The sequence below is a fragment of the Solanum pennellii genome, chromosome 12, assembly GCF_001406875.1.
Source record: "Solanum pennellii chromosome 12, SPENNV200".
Classification (NCBI taxonomy): Eukaryota; Viridiplantae; Streptophyta; class Magnoliopsida; order Solanales; family Solanaceae; genus Solanum; species Solanum pennellii.
In genome coordinates this window covers 41,852,730-41,870,770 of record NC_028648.1, presented here as the reverse complement: position 1 = coordinate 41,870,770, position 18,041 = coordinate 41,852,730, and the positions used below count along the sequence as shown (strand labels likewise).

The following is an 18,041-nucleotide window of genomic DNA, read 5'->3' as shown; positions in this document are numbered from 1 at the left end:
TATATATATATATATATATATATATATATATATATATATATATATATATATATTTTAAAACCCGTTATATCCTCAAGAATTGTAAAAAATAAAGAGGTGTGACAGATTTGGCGACTCCGCTGGGGATCACTACTTTTAGAATTCGAGCTTTGTACATTAACTTTTTTTTTGGCTATTTTGTTTATTTGGATAAATTTTATGTTTGGATGCTAATTGTGTTATTTCAGCAATTTATTGTTTTGATATTGTATTGTATATAAAGTATTTTTCTCACACCTCTGAGTCTCTGTAATTTTGTTATACACTGTGTGTGCGGTTACGCTCCACAGGACTTCTGTCTAGAATGAGTCAGTGTGCGGCTACGCTCCTGATTCTAGGTTATCACACGTGTTTGGCGTGGTTGGACTACCAGTTAGGGCGGAATAGCTCTGCTACCGGTACGTTGACCCTCCCCGACTCGAGTTTTCTGCTCGAGTAAGCCAGTTTAGACACCTTCATCAATGTTAAACATAGATAAAATGTCTCTGGTATGCAGTTTTTTTTTCTTTCATCATGTACATTTGACATAGCGAAATTTAAGATATGTATCCATGCTAGACCAAAATGTTCATTTTATATGCTATGTAAAAATAGTTGGTTCAGAAGGCCTTGACATTGTTGACCATCTTCAAAATAGCTTTGTGAGTTTAATTTTTTTTTTAAAAAAAAAGGTCAAATAAAAGAGGTAGTCTTTCCAAGAGAAGTTTTTATTTTATGAACTACGCACACCTGATTCTCACTAAAAAGAGATACGTAGGCATCCCTTCAAGGGTTCGGTGTTTGTAAAAAATGGTGTTTTTTAGAAAAAAAAAGTTTTACTTTTCTTTCTTCATTCTGTTAGAATTTGTCATAAAAACCTTTATTGGATTCTATTTAAAGGTACAAATGGCACAATCGACAAAAGGACAAGGTTCAAAAAGGCCTAGAAGCGAAAGAATTCCAGAGTTCATGATCGTAGATAATATATCAAAAGATTTATGGCAATGGTTGACAGACATGGGAAGTCATGAGAAAAAAAGAGTAAAGGAACACTTGGGGCATTTAGTGCATCTTATGGAGATTGACCCTAGAAGGGATGTGGTCGAGGCATTGATTCCTTTTTGGGATCCCAAAAATAATGTATTCTTTTTTCTGACTGTGAGATGACACCAACTTTGGAAGAAATTGCCGGCTTCATGGGGAAGGGGTCTACTATTCGAGGTGCTGATCTACGCAATAAAAGACCCATAATTCCGAAACATGTTGATGCCAAAAAATTCCTGCAACTGCTCAAAATTAATCATATAGAGAAAGAAAATTTGAAAAATGGGTGGGTCTCATTGGACTTTCTATAACAGAGATATGGCCAAAAGGATGGTTTCAAGAGCTATCGAAACCAGTTGAGTAATCAAGGGAGTTAAGAGTCTTGGAAGGAAAATGGATGTTTTGGTTTTATGATCGCATTTTTGGGGCTCATTATTTTCCCCCAAAGGGACAAGCATATTGACATTCCTCTGGCTGGTGTGGTGAAGGCGTTGACCACAATGGAAAGTCCAACTATTATTCCTATGATCCCGGCAGATATGTTTCGTGCATTCACTAAATGTTTAAGTGGGGAAATGTACTTTGAAGGCTGTCATATTTTGCTCCAAATATGGTTTTTGGAACACCTTTATCACCATGATTGTGCGCCTCGGTTCACTCCAGATTGGTGCAACTATGTTTCCTCTCATAAGGAAAGGGAAGCCAAAATTGATTTTCCAAAAGGAATAATAGCGTGTGAAGAAAAAATTTCAGTGATCACATCTGATGAAATAGTGTGGAATTATTACTGATTCCCAGCTAAGATATCATTTGCATGTCTAGTGGTATCTCATTTCTTATATTGATTTGTCTTAGAGGTGTTCAACCATATGCCCCACTTCAGGTTATGCGTCAACTAGCCAGAGCTCAAGAAATCCCACCCAATGATGATATGAGTAGGTTTGCATATGACACTCCACCAGGTTTTGCTTTTAATAGCGAAGAGATTATGAAGATTTGGTACGGGAGTATTATTTCTGAGCTAAGTGAAATGGTTGTGGAGAAAGATAAAGGAAGGTGGTTCCTGGGTACCTATCGTGGTTTCGTGATCCAATGACATTTGGTGACACTCCCGAAGGATCCAGCAGAAAAAGAAGAGATCAACATATTATAAGACATTTGAAAAAAGAGTTGAAGAAGGCCAAAGCAACCATTACACGGCAAGAAGTAGAGGTCCAAAGAGGAAAAAAGCACAAGTTAGAGTTGCAAGATATGGAAGGAGAATTGAAGCATGCAGAGGGAAGACTATCCCGATTAGAGTAAGAATTGCATAGTAGAATCCACTTGGCACGACTAATAAAAAAGGAGAAGAGTTTTGAGATATCTTGATTGAAGAGGGACTTAGTGGCATCCGAAGAGTCCGTGCACTATCAAAAGGGAGAACTTAAGCGCCATAAGGAAAAATTCGAGAAAGAAAGATCGTGTTGGATGCATCAGTTAGAAAAATGTAAGAGAAAAATCATTCATTATGTTGATATCGAAGAGGGGCAAAGACAATTGATCATCGAGAGAGAAATACTTCGCCATCAACTTGAAGCAGCAGAAGGGCGAGAGGCCCTCTTGAGGAATAATCTCGGTGATCATCAGGCTTGTTAAATGATTGTCATCACAACATGGGAAGGGCTAGACTTCAAGTTCATCAACTGGCAGAGCAAACCTCCTATGTTATTAAAAATCAGCGCAGTATGAATGATCAAGAAGTGGTTGAGCAAGCACGGACCATTGTTCCCCATTTGCCGAAGGTGTTGCTGAATTTGTATGAGACCTTGGGACGAAAAAGAAAGCCCCAAGAAAGTGATGAATATTGAAGAGAAGTTTTAGTTGTTTTTTCTTGTTCGTTTCATTTTGATTGTTGAAAGACTTGGTTTTCAATTTAAAATTTGGTGTTTAAGGATATTATGTTGATCCGGGTTTTGTTTAAACCTTTTGATTTTGTTGTTTTCTTGAAGTTTTGGCGAATGAATTCCAAATTAATCTTTTTGAGTTGTCTAAACCTTTGAACTACGTAATGATCTAATTCATGCAGTAACATGATACGTAGGCAACCACAAAAGTGTCCGATTAGAATTTCTTTTTCAAAACTTTTTCTTTTTCCAAAAAAAAAAGGACAATAAGCAAAGCAAAGATGGGATGAAACAATGGCCTTCTGAACCCATGTTACTATGTTCTTAATAAGTCTGTGATTGATTTATAAAATTGTCTAACCCCTAACAAGTTTGTTCATTTCACATCAACTCTAGTTAGCTTTCGGTGGTTTGTTTGTGGTAAACTGGCAGAGCACCCGTACTTTACCAGGTCTAAGGTAAGAGCGTAAATGACAACAAATACTGAAACTATAGTTAATCCAGCGGATACTCCGATTGATTCAACAACATGAGAGACAGTCACTGTTGAAGAAAATCGGACGTTGAGACATATTATGGCACAATTGTGGCAAGCCTGGGCCAATGGACAAGAACCACCAACGTCTATTCCTGGTTTTCCTGAGATCAGTAGTATCCGATCTTCATCTTCTCAGGTCCAAATATGAGAACCTTTCTTCCCTCCAGGGTATGGTCCATTTGATAATTGTGGGGTCGGGCCATCAACAACACGTCCTCAAGGCATGCCATTCAGGAATACTCCAACTATCACAACAGCTGCACCAGTCTATACACTCCCACAACCGACTGTGACGCAAAGAGCAGCTCAAGACAGTTCACCACTCATCCGGAGCAGTACTATACTCCTGGGATAGCATTTGGGGGCCCTTACTCTGTTAAATTTGGATCCCCCATTGATGTTGAGAGGCCCACTCCAGGCTCCGAGCAAGAAGAAATGTTGAAAAAAATGAAAAGCATAGAGCAACACATGAAGAGCATGCAAGGGTTAGGAGGGCACAAAAGTGTTGCATTCAAAGACTTGTGTATGTTCCCAGATGTCCACCTTCCACCTGGGTTCAAAAACCCTAAGTTTGATCAGTATGATGGACACGGTGATCCCATAGCCCACCTTAAGAGATATTGTAATCAACTTAGGGATGCGGGGGTAAAGAAGAATTGCTCATGACTTATTTTGGTGAGACCCTGACTGGTGTTGCCTCAGAATGGTTTATAGACCAAGAGATTTTCCACTAGCACATATGGGATGATATGGCTCAAGATTTTGTTAGACAATTTGAGTATAATGTCGACATTATGACAGATCGTAATACACTCTCCAATACAAGAAAAAAAACAAGTGAAAGCTTAAGAGAATATGCTATCAAATGGAGGGAACAAGCAGCCCGAGTCAAGCCCCCATTAAATGAGCAAGAATTGGTTGATATCTTTATAGAGGCTCAAGATCCTGACTACTTCCACCAACTAGCAGCCGCAATGGGAAGACCGTTTCACACAACAATCAAAATTGGGGAAATGGTCGAAAGTGGTCTCAAAACAGGAAGGATCGTGAGTCAGGCAGCAATCAAAGCTACCACACAGTCCATTCAAGGTGGTTCAATAAGTTTTGGAAATCGTAAAAAGAAAGAGGAAGTTATTTCACTGGCATCAGGGTCAAGGGGAGCTCAGAGAAAGTCTAATTGTCCTTACACATTACTTCAGGGACAACTTAGTTATCCTCAACTACCCTTATGCCCGTCAATATCCAGTATCTCTATCTCCGACACGGTCTTAAATGTTCAGTCATATGTGCATTCTCCCAATCGCCCACATTTTTGGGCCCCATCTCAAGGAAACTTTTGCCCACAACGGCCACCCTATCAGGTCCCTTACAACTCTCCTCTTATGCATAATGATGCTCAATATCAAGTATAGAAAAAGAAATTCACTCCATTGGGAGAGTCGTACTCCAGCTTGTTTCAAAAGTTAAGAAAGATAGGAGTGATTGAGTGTATCCCACCACATCGTATGAATCAAAATGCTCCAGGTTTCCAAGCCAATGAAAGATGTGAATACCATTCAGGAGCCCCAGGACACAAGGGAGCAATAGAGAAGTTGATCGAGCATGGAGTTGTTGTTGTGACGGATGATCAAAACACTCCCAATGTGACCAATAAACCCACTTCCAGCTGAAAACAACTTAGTGGGTATGGTTTGTGATGATTAAGAGTAGAAGCTCCTAAGCAAAATGGGAAAGTTGTTTAGGAAGATCGGAGAAGTAGACAAGTCAATGAAGAGGTTAGAACCAGTTGCATCTCTGAGAGTGGACGGTGTCAATCTTGATAACAAAGTCTTGTGCGTCCCGGGGGTTTCAAAGAGGAATGAAGTTCAAGCAGCTATGCCAAAGTTATATGTATCAAAAGGCTTTTCTTTAACACAACATGACCAAAGTTGCTTGATCAAGTTGAAAGAGCCTATTTTCATTAAGCCCGTTCAATAGCTTCCAGTAATTGATTCAAAGGTTGTCCCTTGGAACTATAACAAAACCGCAGTGGTTTATCGAGGAAAGGAGATTGTCGAAGAAGTTGATGAAGCGGGGGGTTTGACACATTCTGGAAGATGTTATTCTCCAGAAGAATTAAGAAAAGGGAAGATGACTGAAAATATCCAAGTACCACTAAAGAAAGCAGTTACTGAGGAAGAAAATGTAGAATTTCTAAAAAAGCTTGAGGTTCCAGATTAGTATGTCGTGGAACAATTGAAGAAGACGCCTGCACAGATTTCACTGTTGTCTCTACTTTTGCACTCAGAAGAACATTGTATTGTATCGAATAAGGTTTTGAATGAAGCACATGTGCCAAAACAGACCACAGTAAATCAGATGGAGAATATGACTAAGCGCGTCTTCGAGTCAAACGCCATAACTTTCACTAATGATGAGTTGCCCAAGGAGGGAGCTGGACACAACAAAGCTTTGCATCTTACAGTGACATGTGAAGGTTACTATGTAAAAAGGGTCATGATAGATGGAGGGTCAGGGGTAGACATATGTCCTCTTTCTACGCTGCAAAGCTTGAAAGTTAACACTGATAGAATTCGCCCCAATAATGTATTTGTGCGAGCTTATGACGGCTCAAGGACGGATACGATTGGTGAAATCAAGTTAAACATGACAATTGGGCCAGTAGTCTTTATGATTGTGTTCCAAGTAATGGATATGGAAAAATCTTATAATTTTCTAATAGGGAGGCCATGGATCCACATGGCTCGAGGCGTCCCATCAACTCTACATCAAGTTGTCAAGTTTGAATACAACAATCAGGAAATCACCGTTCATGGGGAAGATGATTCACCTATTTACAGAGATCCATCCGTCCCATACATTGAGGCAAAGGAAGGATGTGATTCTGTTGTTTACTAGTCTTTTGAGGTTGTATCAGTCGATTGCTTTAAAGAAGGAGAATCTATCATCCAATCATGTATCTCTTCTTTCGCTTCAATGGTAGCAACGATGATGCTCAAATATGGTTATCAACCCGGTAAAGGTTTGGGAGTATATTCACAAGGAATCGTAAATCCCATTACTCTCTTAGGAAATCAAGACACCTCTGGCCTCGGATACAAACAAAGCAAGAGAAATGAAGATAAATCTAAGAAACACAAAAGGATTGATTGGTCGTTGCCACAACCGATTCCCCATATTTCTCATTCTTTTATCAAACCTTAGGGTCCAGAATTGAAAAATTCATTCACTCTTGAAGACATTAAAGAAGTTATTAAGGATATCAGTCACTTGTTTTGTGAAGTAAATATGTTCCAAGTTGGTGAAGGCACAAGTCATGCCAATATGCAGCTCGTGAGCAAATGTGTTGAGTTAAGCATTTGGGAAGCCACTACTTTCCCCATAAGGAAGGAGTCGTGGTAGTTTGTTTTGCTACTCTTTTGTATTTTGTTGTTCTCAGGGTTGTGGTCTGAATAGTTCAAAGTATTTGGTTATTGTCAACCCTTCTGTCCCTTTTTTATGTCAATGAAATGAAATTTCAGTTTCATAGTAAAATTTTGTTTTTTTCCTCCCTTAATTCTTATTCTCTATGTTTCAGTTCTGTAAATGCGTCCTTTGATAACATGACATGCATGCGGAATTCACTCCCTGATTTCAAAGAGTTGTTTATTCTTGAATCACCAAGTCAAGAGGTGGAATATGATGAAGAAGAGGCTTTTAGGGAAATTAATAGGGAACTGGAACAGTTTGAGCACAAATCGAAGCCTAATCTTAGTGAAACTGAGACAATCAATTTGGGAAGTTCCGAGGATGTTAAAGAAACAAAAATAAATTTACATATCAATCAGGAAATTAGAGAAGCAATAATACAACTTTTGTTTGAATACAAAGATGTATTTGCTTGGTCATATGATGACATGCCAGGTTTGAGTGTTGATTTTGTGGTTCATAAGTTGCCCGTTTATCCTGATTTTCCACCCGTCCAACAGAAAATAAGGAAATTCAAACCGAACGTGAGTGAAAAAATCAAGGAAGAAATAATGAAACAATTGAATGCAAAGGCGATCCGAGTTATTCGTTACACTACTTGGTTGGCAAATGTTGTTCTTGTGCCGAAAAAGGATTGAAAGACAAGAGTTTGTGTTGACTATTGGGATTTGAAAAAGGCTAGTCCAAAAGAAAACTTTCCATTGCCAAATATCCTCATCCTAGTTGATAATTGTGCAAAACACGAGATGCGATCTTTTGTGGACTGTTATGCGGGGTATCATCAAATCTTGATGGATGAAGGACGCTGAGAAAACTGCTTTCACCACTCCATGGGGACTTATTGCTACAGGGTCATGCCATTTGGTCTTAAAAATGCTGGAGCGACTTACATGAGGTCTATGACCATCATGTTCCATGATATGATGCATAATGAAATTGAAGTATACGTCGACGACGTGATCATCAACTCTAAAACACAAGTTGATCATGTGCAAGATTTGAGAAAATTCTTGGAAAGAGTGCGAAGATATGACCTCAAGCTTAATCCAGCAAAATGTGCATTCGGAGTTCCATTCGGAAAACTTCTGGGTTTTATTGTCAGTAGAAGCGGAATCGAATTGGATCCCTCCAAAATAAAAGTCATTTGATATTTGCCATCCTCGAAAAATAAGACCGAAGTCATGAGTCTACTTGGGAGGTTGAACTACATCAGCAGGTTTATTGCTCAACTCACAACCACATGTGAGCCCATTTTCAAACTTCTGAAGAAGGATGCTGCTGTTAGATGGACAGAAGATTGTCAACGAGCTTTTGAAAAAATCAAGGAGTATTTGTCTAACCCTCCCGTGTTGGTACCGACTGAACCTGACAGGCCTCTCTTTCTATATCTTTCAGTAACAAATAATTCCTTTGGGTGTACTCTCGGTCAACATGATGCTACAGGAAGGAAGGAGTAGGCTATCTACTACTTGAGCAAGAAATTCACTAGTTATGAGGTCAAGTACACCCTTTTGGAAAGGACGTGTTACGCCCTAACTTGGGTAGCTCAAAAGTTAAGGCAGTACTTATTGTCCTACACAACATACCTCATATCAAGGATGGATCCTTTAAAGTACATCTTTTATAAGCCAATGTCAACTGGCAGACTCGCGAAATGGAAAATTTTGCTCACTGAATTAGACATTATATATGTCATTCGCACTGCAATGAAAGCCCAAGCTTTGGCATACCACTTGGCAGAGAACCCAGTCGATGGTGATTACGAACCATTGGATACATATTTTCCAGATGAAGAGATTAACTCAATTGAGGAAGTAGGTTCAAATGGAAATCAAGCCTGGCAATGTACTTTAATGGAGCAACCAACACAAAAGGCACAGGGATTGGGGCAATTTTAATATCGCCCACAGGGCAACATTACGCTGCAACAGCTCGACTTCGCTTCTTTTGTACAAATAACACGACTGAGTATGAAGCTTGCATCATGGGTCTAAATATGGCAATAGATTTGGGTGTGCAAGAATTAATTGTGTTGGGAGATTCTGATTTTCTTATCCGACAAGCTCAAGGCGAATGGGAAACTCGAGACCTCAAGCTCCTCCCATACAGACAATGTGTGGAAGATCTTAGCAAAAGGTTCATGTACATAGAGTTTAGATACATCCCCAGGTTTCATAATGATTTGGCCGATTCATTGGCTACTTTAGCCTCAATGCTTCCCTATCCGAGAAACACTTACATCACCCCATTAGAGATTCAAGTTCGGGACCAACATGGCTATTGTAATAAAGTGGAAGCAGAACGTGATGGTGAGCCATGGTACTCAGACATCAAGAATTTTTTGAAGACAAGGAGATGCCCCGAACATGCCAACAGAAGCCAAAAAAGAACTATTAGACGTCTGGCTAATGGTTTCTTTTTGAGCGGGGATGTTTTGTATAAATGAACTCCGGATCTGATTTTGTTGAGATGTTTGGATGCTGAAGAAGCCGAGAAAATTATGAATGAAGTGCACGCAGGGGTATGTGGACCACACATGAATGGATATGTCCTTGCAAAAAAGATACTCCGGGCGGGGTATTATAGGCTTACCATGGAAAGGGATTGCTTTCACATTGTGAAAAAATGTCATCAATGTCAAATCCATCGAGATCTCATTCATTCACCTCATTCAGAGTTGCACCCCATGGCTGCTCCTTGGCCCTTTGTTGCATGGAGAATGGATGTAATCGGACCAATTGAGCCAAAAGCCTCTAATGGACATCGATTCATTTTGGTTGCAATTGATTACTTCACCAAATGGGTGGAGGCGATCAATTTCAAAGCAGTCACTAAGAAGGTGGTCGTGGATTTTGTTCATTCAAACATTATTTGTCGATTTGGTATCCCAAGAACTATCATCACAGATAATGCTGCAAACCTCAATAGTAATCTGATGAAGGAAGTATGCGAGCAGTTCAAAATTGTGCACCACAGTTCTACTCCATACCGACCAAAAGCCAACGGAGCTGTGGAGGCAGCCAACAAGAATATCAAAAAGATTCTCAGAAGGATGGTTCAAGGCACTAGACAATGGCATGAGAAGCTGCCTTTTGCACTTTTAGGATATCGCACAACAGTGAGCACCTCGATTGGTGCAACTTCTTATTTGCTGGTGTATGGAATTAAGGCTGTGATTCCAGCGGAAGTCAAAATTCCATCTCTTCGAATTATTGTCGAGGCTGAAATTGTAGATAATGAATGGGTCAAAACCCGACTAGAGCAACTCGCGTTAATAGACGAGAAACGATTGACGGCTGTCTGTTTTGGTCAGCTTTATCAGCAAAGGATGGCTCGTGCATAGAACAAAAGGTGCACCCAAGACACTTTGAAGTAGGTCAACTGGTCTTAAAGCGCATTCTCCCGCACCAAGAAGAAGCCAAGGGAAAGTTTTCCCAAAATTGGCAAGGTTCATATCTTATCAAGGAAGTATTGTCCAAAGGAGACCTGCACCTTACTGATACGGAAGGAAAAACCACGGGCATAATTATTAATGCAGATTAAGTCAAAAGATACTACAACTAATGCATTTTAAGGTTTTGCGACAAGTTTGGGATTGAAAGAACAAAGGCACCTCTCAAAAAAAACCTATCATTGAAAATTCTAAACTACGTTTGAATTGATTCCGAAAGAATACGTAGGCAACCCTTTAGGGGTTCGGTCATAAAAAAATTAGTTTTCCAGAAAACTAGGACATTGTTTTAGTTATTTTATATAGAATAATGTTAGATTGTAATTCTGTTTATTCTGGCAACCGAGTTTTTGGTTAAATCTGAAAATGATATTAATCTTCAAAGTCAACATCAAAAAAAAAAACTTATGAGTGAAAACCCTTGGGGGTACCATAAGTAAGTAAAAAAAAGGAGCGAGAGAGAGAGAGTCCTATCGGTGAAAACCTTCATAGGCATCAAAAGACGAAAAAAAATAATAATAAAATCTTATTAGGTGAAAATCCTACGGGCACCATAAGATAAAGGGAGAGAACATAATGAATGAATCTGCAAAGATGATCATTTCTCGACACCTCTGCATAAAGGGCACATAGATCAATTGGCGATGACTCAGATTTTGAGAACTAAAAAACTCAAACGGATCAGGGGGCAAGTCCAAGTGCATGTCATGGTTCAATCAAAGTCGACATGTGTCTCCAGATAAGTTCTCTTTCTCATTTTTAAAGGAACATCCTTCATTAAGTTTATAGTCTTCTTGATCCAATCTTTCCTACTCTTAAGTTTGATATTTTTTTTATTTTTTTTTCCTTTCTCTCTTTTGAATATAATCTATTGACAAAATAAAGTAAAGAGTACAAAGCTTACTACGGGTTTCCAAAAGTAAAGCTGAGTATCTGAGTCGACAAGCCATTGAGCAAGGACTAAAAACACCTTAGATCTTCACTAAAAATTCATGAAGGTCATCATTCTTTGGACATCACTCGCACCATGATATTTAGTAGTATCAAAAGATCAAGGCCCTTGGTTAACAAAGAGGGAGCTTCAAAGGTTGCTTAATCAAAGAGTTTTAGTAGAGTTGGAGAAATTGGTCGTGAGTATGGTCAAGTCGTTGGAGAACCAAGTCCACAAACCAACCACCACTTTAAACTAACAATTTTCTCTTTCATGTGCTCAACACAAAAAGAAAAAAGAAATGCAGGGTTACAAGTCGAAATGAAACATCACAAAAAGGAAGATCTCCAAAGTCTTCAAATGTTTGGTGTTTCATCTCATTCTACTCGCATGTTTGCCTATAAATGCGAGAGTTTCGGGAAATACGCTCCAATCTGAATTCAGTGCAATACGCACACGTCCTTTATTCATGAGCAATACGCACCATCCTTTGTTCATGTTCAATATGCACCTGTTTGAATTTCGTGCAATATGCACCAATCTGAATTCCGTGCAACAAGCACACGTCCTTTATTCATGGGCAATACGCACCATCCTTTGTTTATGTGGAATACGCACTTGTCTAAATTTCGTGCAATACGCACCAATCTGAATTCCGTGCAACAGGCACTCGTCCTTAATTCATGGGCAATATGCACCACCCTTTGTTCATGTGCAATACACACCTGTCTGAATTTTGTGCAACAAGCACACGTCCTTTATTAATGGGCAATACGCACCATCCTTTGTTCATGTGCAATACGCACCTGTCTAAATTTCGTGCAATACACACCAATCTCAATTTCGTGCAACAAGCACACAATCATTATTCATGGGCAATACGCACCATCCTGTGTTCATGTGCAATACGCACCAGTCTGAATTTCGTACAATACGCATCAATCTGAATTTACGTGTAGGGCGCACCAATCCTTTTTCACATGCAATACAGATCAATTCTCTATTCATGGGCAATACGCACCATATGCATATCTGGAGCAATATGCACCAACATTCATAAGTTATACACACCCTATTCACATTTTGGGGATACATCCAATCTTAGGACAATGCGTCTTATTTGGAACTCTCAGGGCAACATGCCTCACTTAACCTATTCATATTAGGGTTGTACTTCCTAGTTCAAGATTCTTATATGTTTTGTTCTTTTCTAAAGGAAACATATTCTTCATGGGTTCTTCATTTTGTGATCTTGAGTTTTGAGTTTCAACAACCAACTCAATCTAAAACATACACTTAAGAATGATTCACCAGCCGCCAAGACAGCATGAAGATCGATCTCAAAGATAATGCACAGAGCAAGTGAAAGATCTAGACAAGATCCTAAGAAGATACATCAATTAGGGATATTGTAACATTTATAATGTAGAGAGACATAGTTCTCTAACTTTTTTCTTTGTAACTATAGGCAGTAGATGATGACAAGCAATATGAAGCAATCTTTTGGCCACCGTTTCTGATAGTTTCGGCTATCAAAGTTTCTAGAACTACACTGATCTGATTTCCTTTTAATCAAGGATATGTAGGCAACCTCTGAAGCAAGGTTCGGTCATCTTTTTCAAAATGGCTTCATCGGAGTTTGAAACAGTCAAAAATTAGCCACTTCGTTCACTTTCTTTGCTTGAAAACTCTTCATGTTTCCAAGCAAAGAGGGGCATGCTGTGAACACCTAATTATTGACGTGTTTATTTTACTGCTATAATATTTTAGTAAGGAATTTTATTTTTATTTGTATTTTGGGTGTTTGTTTTTAATATTTTATTGGCTCAAATGACCCAATTTTGTTTAAATTGGGTTGATTTGGATGGCCCAATTGAATTTGACCCGGTCAATAGAAATGGTCAAGATTGAATCTCAACCATTCATGATATTTGGATCCAAGGTATATTATTGGACCCAAACAAAAATACAAAACTCCAAAAAATTAGTATTTTTTTTATTTTAGATTTTTTTTTATTTTTCTTCTTCCCCTTACTACCATGCCGCCGGCCGGCCACCGCTGCCGCCACCACCGCCCGGTGGCCACCACCTTTTTGGACGAAAAAATCTTTAAAAGTTAACCATCTTTTCCTTTCACCCTCCTCTACCTAAATCTACAAACCTTTATCCATATCTATAGCCAAACTCTGCAGATCTAAGGAAAACCAAATATGAATTTTACTTTTTCCTTAGATTTATAAAGTTTCGGTCATTCCCATCCCAAACCCTTGACATAAATGTGTAGAGCTCTTCAAGGGCTATCATTTGATATAAATTTTAAGTTTAAAATCCGTCAAAAATTTACCGGCAAAGTTTTTCAGCGACCTTCATTTACCCGGAAGTTATGTCAACCTTTCCCCCCTCTCAATCTTTATCCAAATTCATCATTATCTTTTTTCGTTTGACCATATAAGTCGTTTGATGTAGGATTTGTGTTATTAATGTTCTTTAAGTTTATCATGTTGATGATTTGCTTGAAGTATTATTATTATTTATATATTTTTATTTCGTTATTATGTTTATTATTTTTTATATTTTTATTTTTTTCTGCATTATTTTGTTGTGTTTGATCTTTAAATTTTTTAGATGTTTAGATTTTGTGTTAGTGGGACAATTTGTTTGGGTCTTGATGAAATGGGTCAATATTTGGGCTTATTTTAGATTTTTTCAGATGACCCATCAGCTATTATTCAAACAATGAATACAAGAAAGAAAAAATAACTTAAATACACAACAATAAAAATTAGTATTCTCTAATTTTCCCTTCTTTTTTTAAATATTACATAATTCCCTTTTTTTTAATTTTAGTAGAATTTTAGAGATACATAGCCTTCTCTCTCCTATAACACAAACTTCCCCAATATCATGCCTATTTTTTCTCCACTAAACACTCAATCTTCTGAATCACTTTTTGAATTTTCAATTATTAATTTTAATTAAACACGTTTCACAACATTTAATATGAAATTTTGAATTTCAAAATTCAAAAATTTGAAATTTCTGAAAATTGGACCATTGTTCTCTGGTTCATCTTCTTCTTCTTACTCCATCACCATCTATAGTTCTTCCTCTTCTTCTTCTTCTTATTCCATCATCCGTTCTTCTTTTCTTCTTTTTTTCTTCTTGTTCATTGTTCTATTACATCACCTTCTCTAGTTCTTCTTTTTATTCTTACTCCATCATCCGTTCTTCTTTTCTTCTTTTTTTTGTTTTTGTTCATTGTTCTATTACATCATATTAATGGATCCTTTTACTAATAGAAGGATTTATGATTCAAACGATGAAAATTGGAAAGAAAAATAGAAAAAAGTCTTTGCATGATCCTATGAATGTTCATAAGGATTCAAACAAAGATATTGGCGAATCATCTAAATCAAAGGTTGACAAAATACACCAAAAAAGAGAAAAGCATCAGGAACCATTGTTGTCAGGCCTACATTGCTTCGGGTATGTCTTTTTTATATTTATTTTAAAATTGTTGTTGAAATTAGTAAAAATTTTAAGGAATCCCATAGTGTGTTATAGTGTTTATTTAATTTTATGATACATGAATTAATTGCGTGTCAGATGATTTTCTATGTATCATGAATTTTTTAATATTGTTATCATGTATCAGACAATAAATTTAATACATATCGACTCAGTGTGTCATAGTGTTTAGTCGATGCATTGATGCATGAATTATATGTGTATCATATGATTTTCTATGTATCACGACTTTTTGAAAATTGTTATAATGTATCAGTCAATAAGTTTAATAACTGCACCATCAGGTGTGCTTGCTGATACATATCGACTCAGTGTGTTATAGTGTTTAGTGGAGCACTGATACATGATTAGATGTGTATCATATGTTTTTTATGTACTATGAATTTTTGAAAACTGATATCATGTATCAGACAATGAGTTTAATACATATCGACTCAGTGTGTTATAGTGTTTAGTCGATGCATTATTACACGAATTAGATGTGTATCATATGTTTTTCATGTAGTATGAATTTCTGAAAACTGATATCATGTATCAGTAAGGTATTAGTTGTTAATTTAGTATTAGTTGTTTTTTATAGTATTTATATTTCAATGTCGTTAAAATTTTTTGTTTTTTTTTCAAATTGCAGCCACTCAAGTACAAGATAAAAAAGATACCAACACATCCCATAAGGTTTGCTGTCAATTTTAGCAACACTTTCCTGAAGGACTTTTAAAAATACATAGGGGAGAATGTTATCCAACTGTTTAGGGATAAAATTTTTGGGCCCTTTTTAGATATTACTAAATGAAATTTTCAGGTCCAAATCACTAAGTGCTTGTTGTTGTTAGAGTTGGAACAAAGCAACCCTAATGTGTTGCATATTAGACATTCAAACGGGTGTATCCTAAAATTTGGTATAGATGAATTTGCAATATTAACTGGACTTAAAGTCAAAGGCAATACCAATGATTTCAAATACCCAGAATCAACTACTTGTATGCTTTTCCAAAAGTATTTTCCTGGTGCAGTCAATAGTGTTACCAAGTATCAATTAGTTCAATGGTTTAAGACGGTAATTGGGAGAACGATCAGGATGCACTCCAAATTTCTATATTGTTCTTTATTCATACATTCGTATTGGCTACTCTTGATAATACAGCTATATCCATTGTGGATTTTCTAATGGTTGAAGATGGTAGATATTAAGATTATCCTTGGGGTCAGCTATCATTCTCAAAACTAATCGCTTCAATTAGACAGGATTTTGATGTTAGCAAAAAAATGTATCGATTATATGGGATGTCGTATGCACTTAACGTATGGATATACGAATGTGCATCCCAGTTAAATTCTGAAATAGCTGTGAAAGAACGAAATGTCATCCTAAGAATGTGCAATTGGAGAGTTGTGTCTGATAAGGCAAAGTTTGAAATGCTTATGTCTACCATTTTCCAGGAGGTAAAATTGAATCAATTTTTACTATTAGAATAAACTATTTTAAGTTTGTCTATTTAATATCGTTATTTATGTCTTGTGCTACATTGTGAACTGTTATTGTATTAACATTTAAATTATTTTATGTGTTGTGATACATTCAGAATGCCTGTTCAAACATTGTCCCAACAGCCGAGGAAATTGAAGCTTTTGACCTTGTTGAAGTTGAGCATGCTCCTTCATCTTCACTACTCTTAGTACAACCAAATGAGGAAGATAATTTTGATAATTTCTCGACCAAACCTCCCGAAAAATTATTGAGGAGATCTTCTAGAGTGTCTGATACATCTCCTCCACCACTGTCAAAAAGAAGAAAAAAAGTGGTTATACAAAAAAAAGTTTCATAACCGAATCAACCTGATCAATCAAATGTTTCTCTGACACCGGATGATGATGTACACGTTTCCATATCAAATCTGCCTCCCAATTTGACTGCTGATGATGTACATGGTTTTGTTCCAAACATGTCTCCGAGATTGGCTGTTGATATACATGGTTCTGTTCCAGACGTTTCTCCGAACCCGGCTGCTGATGTACATGGTTCTGCAGATTCTTAGAAAGTCAACTATGTAATTCCATATATTGAAGAGTTGAAAGGACATTTGAAAACTTACGTAAGTATTTGATATTTTTAATCAAATATAATTTATTTTATCCTAAATGAATTTATAATTTATAGGTTGACAAGAAATTTGAGGAATTGATTATATTGATAAAGGAAAACCACTCCCAGTTGATGCAATCTCGAGGCAAGAAAAACATCAATTTTGAGGCTAATACAAGCACATTTCAGTCTGACAAACAAACATCTCCACAAATACGAATTAATCTTTCTGTTATGGGTGGTGTAGCTGAGGATTGTGTTGGTTTTTCTGGTAAAAATGGTGAACATCAAGTCATCGACGATGCAGGGGATGTCGCTGAGGATGGTGTTGGTGTTTCTGTAAACGAGGGTGAACAACAAGTCAATGATACTCCAAAGGTAATGTTTATGATACATTGTATATGATTTTTCATTTAGTTGATGTCATGTATCATGCACATATACTCAATGTTATGTATCATGTGAGTATAGTCACTGTTACGTATCAACACAAATTATATTAACAATTTTTATTTAAAAACAGCATATTCAGGATGGTGACACACATCAATCGCACCAAGATTCAAATGAACGTATCATGGAGCAAGATGGTGATGACAATGTTCAACACAACATCCCTCACGTTTTGCCCGAAAAAACAACAATGGATGCATCGGTAGATTTTTCAATTTTGCTTTATGACACACAATTTCATTACACACAAATTTATTTTAAAAATCATTACACCATATTATACAAGATTCTTCCACTTCAACAACAATATCGTCATCAACTCAAGCAGCAATAGATGCACTTATCAATTTTTTTTAAATACTAATTAATATAGTTTTTTTACTTTTATCCAAAATAAATAAATAAATTATTTTAGCCAAATATAAGTTAATAAAGCGACCGTTCTAGAACCACGGGACTCGGGGGGTGCCTCATACCTTCCCCTCCGGTCAATAGAATTCCTTACCCAATCTCTGTTTTTTTTTCGTAGACCAAAACAAAAAAAAAGACTTTTTTTTTATTTTAAACTAAGAACTATCTGGTGACTTGGAACACCTAAAAAACTCAATTCCAAGTGGCGACTCTAATATATATATATATATATA

At 37.0% G+C, this 18,041-nt stretch overlaps 2 protein-coding genes and 1 pseudogene across 2 annotated transcripts; all 3 read left to right on the top strand.

Annotated features, from left to right (window-relative positions):
- Positions 1–8,947: 8,947 nt before the first annotated feature.
- On the top strand, positions 8,948–9,397 carry LOC107006254. Its single transcript, XM_015204857.1, has one exon. The coding sequence runs from the start codon at positions 8,948–8,950 to the stop codon at positions 9,395–9,397; it is 450 nt and encodes a 149-aa protein (XP_015060343.1).
- Positions 9,398–9,637: 240 nt separating this feature from the next.
- LOC107006252 (uncharacterized protein K02A2.6-like) lies at positions 9,638–10,294 on the top strand. The gene has a single exon (XM_015204856.1). It carries the CDS (start codon positions 9,638–9,640, stop codon positions 10,292–10,294), a length of 657 nt encoding a protein of 218 aa, XP_015060342.1.
- Positions 10,295–13,230: 2,936 nt separating this feature from the next.
- Positions 13,231–17,731, top strand: LOC114075299 (annotated as a pseudogene).
- The last annotated feature ends 310 nt before the right edge of the window (positions 17,732–18,041 follow it).

Bases quoted from the DNA above. Each gene is read 5' to 3' on its own strand.
- LOC107006254 (XM_015204857.1), top strand. From the start codon at position 8,948: ATGGCAATAGATTTGGGTGTGCAAGAATTAATTGTGTTGGGAGATTCT.
- LOC107006252 (XM_015204856.1), top strand. From the start codon at position 9,638: ATGGCTGCTCCTTGGCCCTTTGTTGCATGGAGAATGGATGTAATCGGA.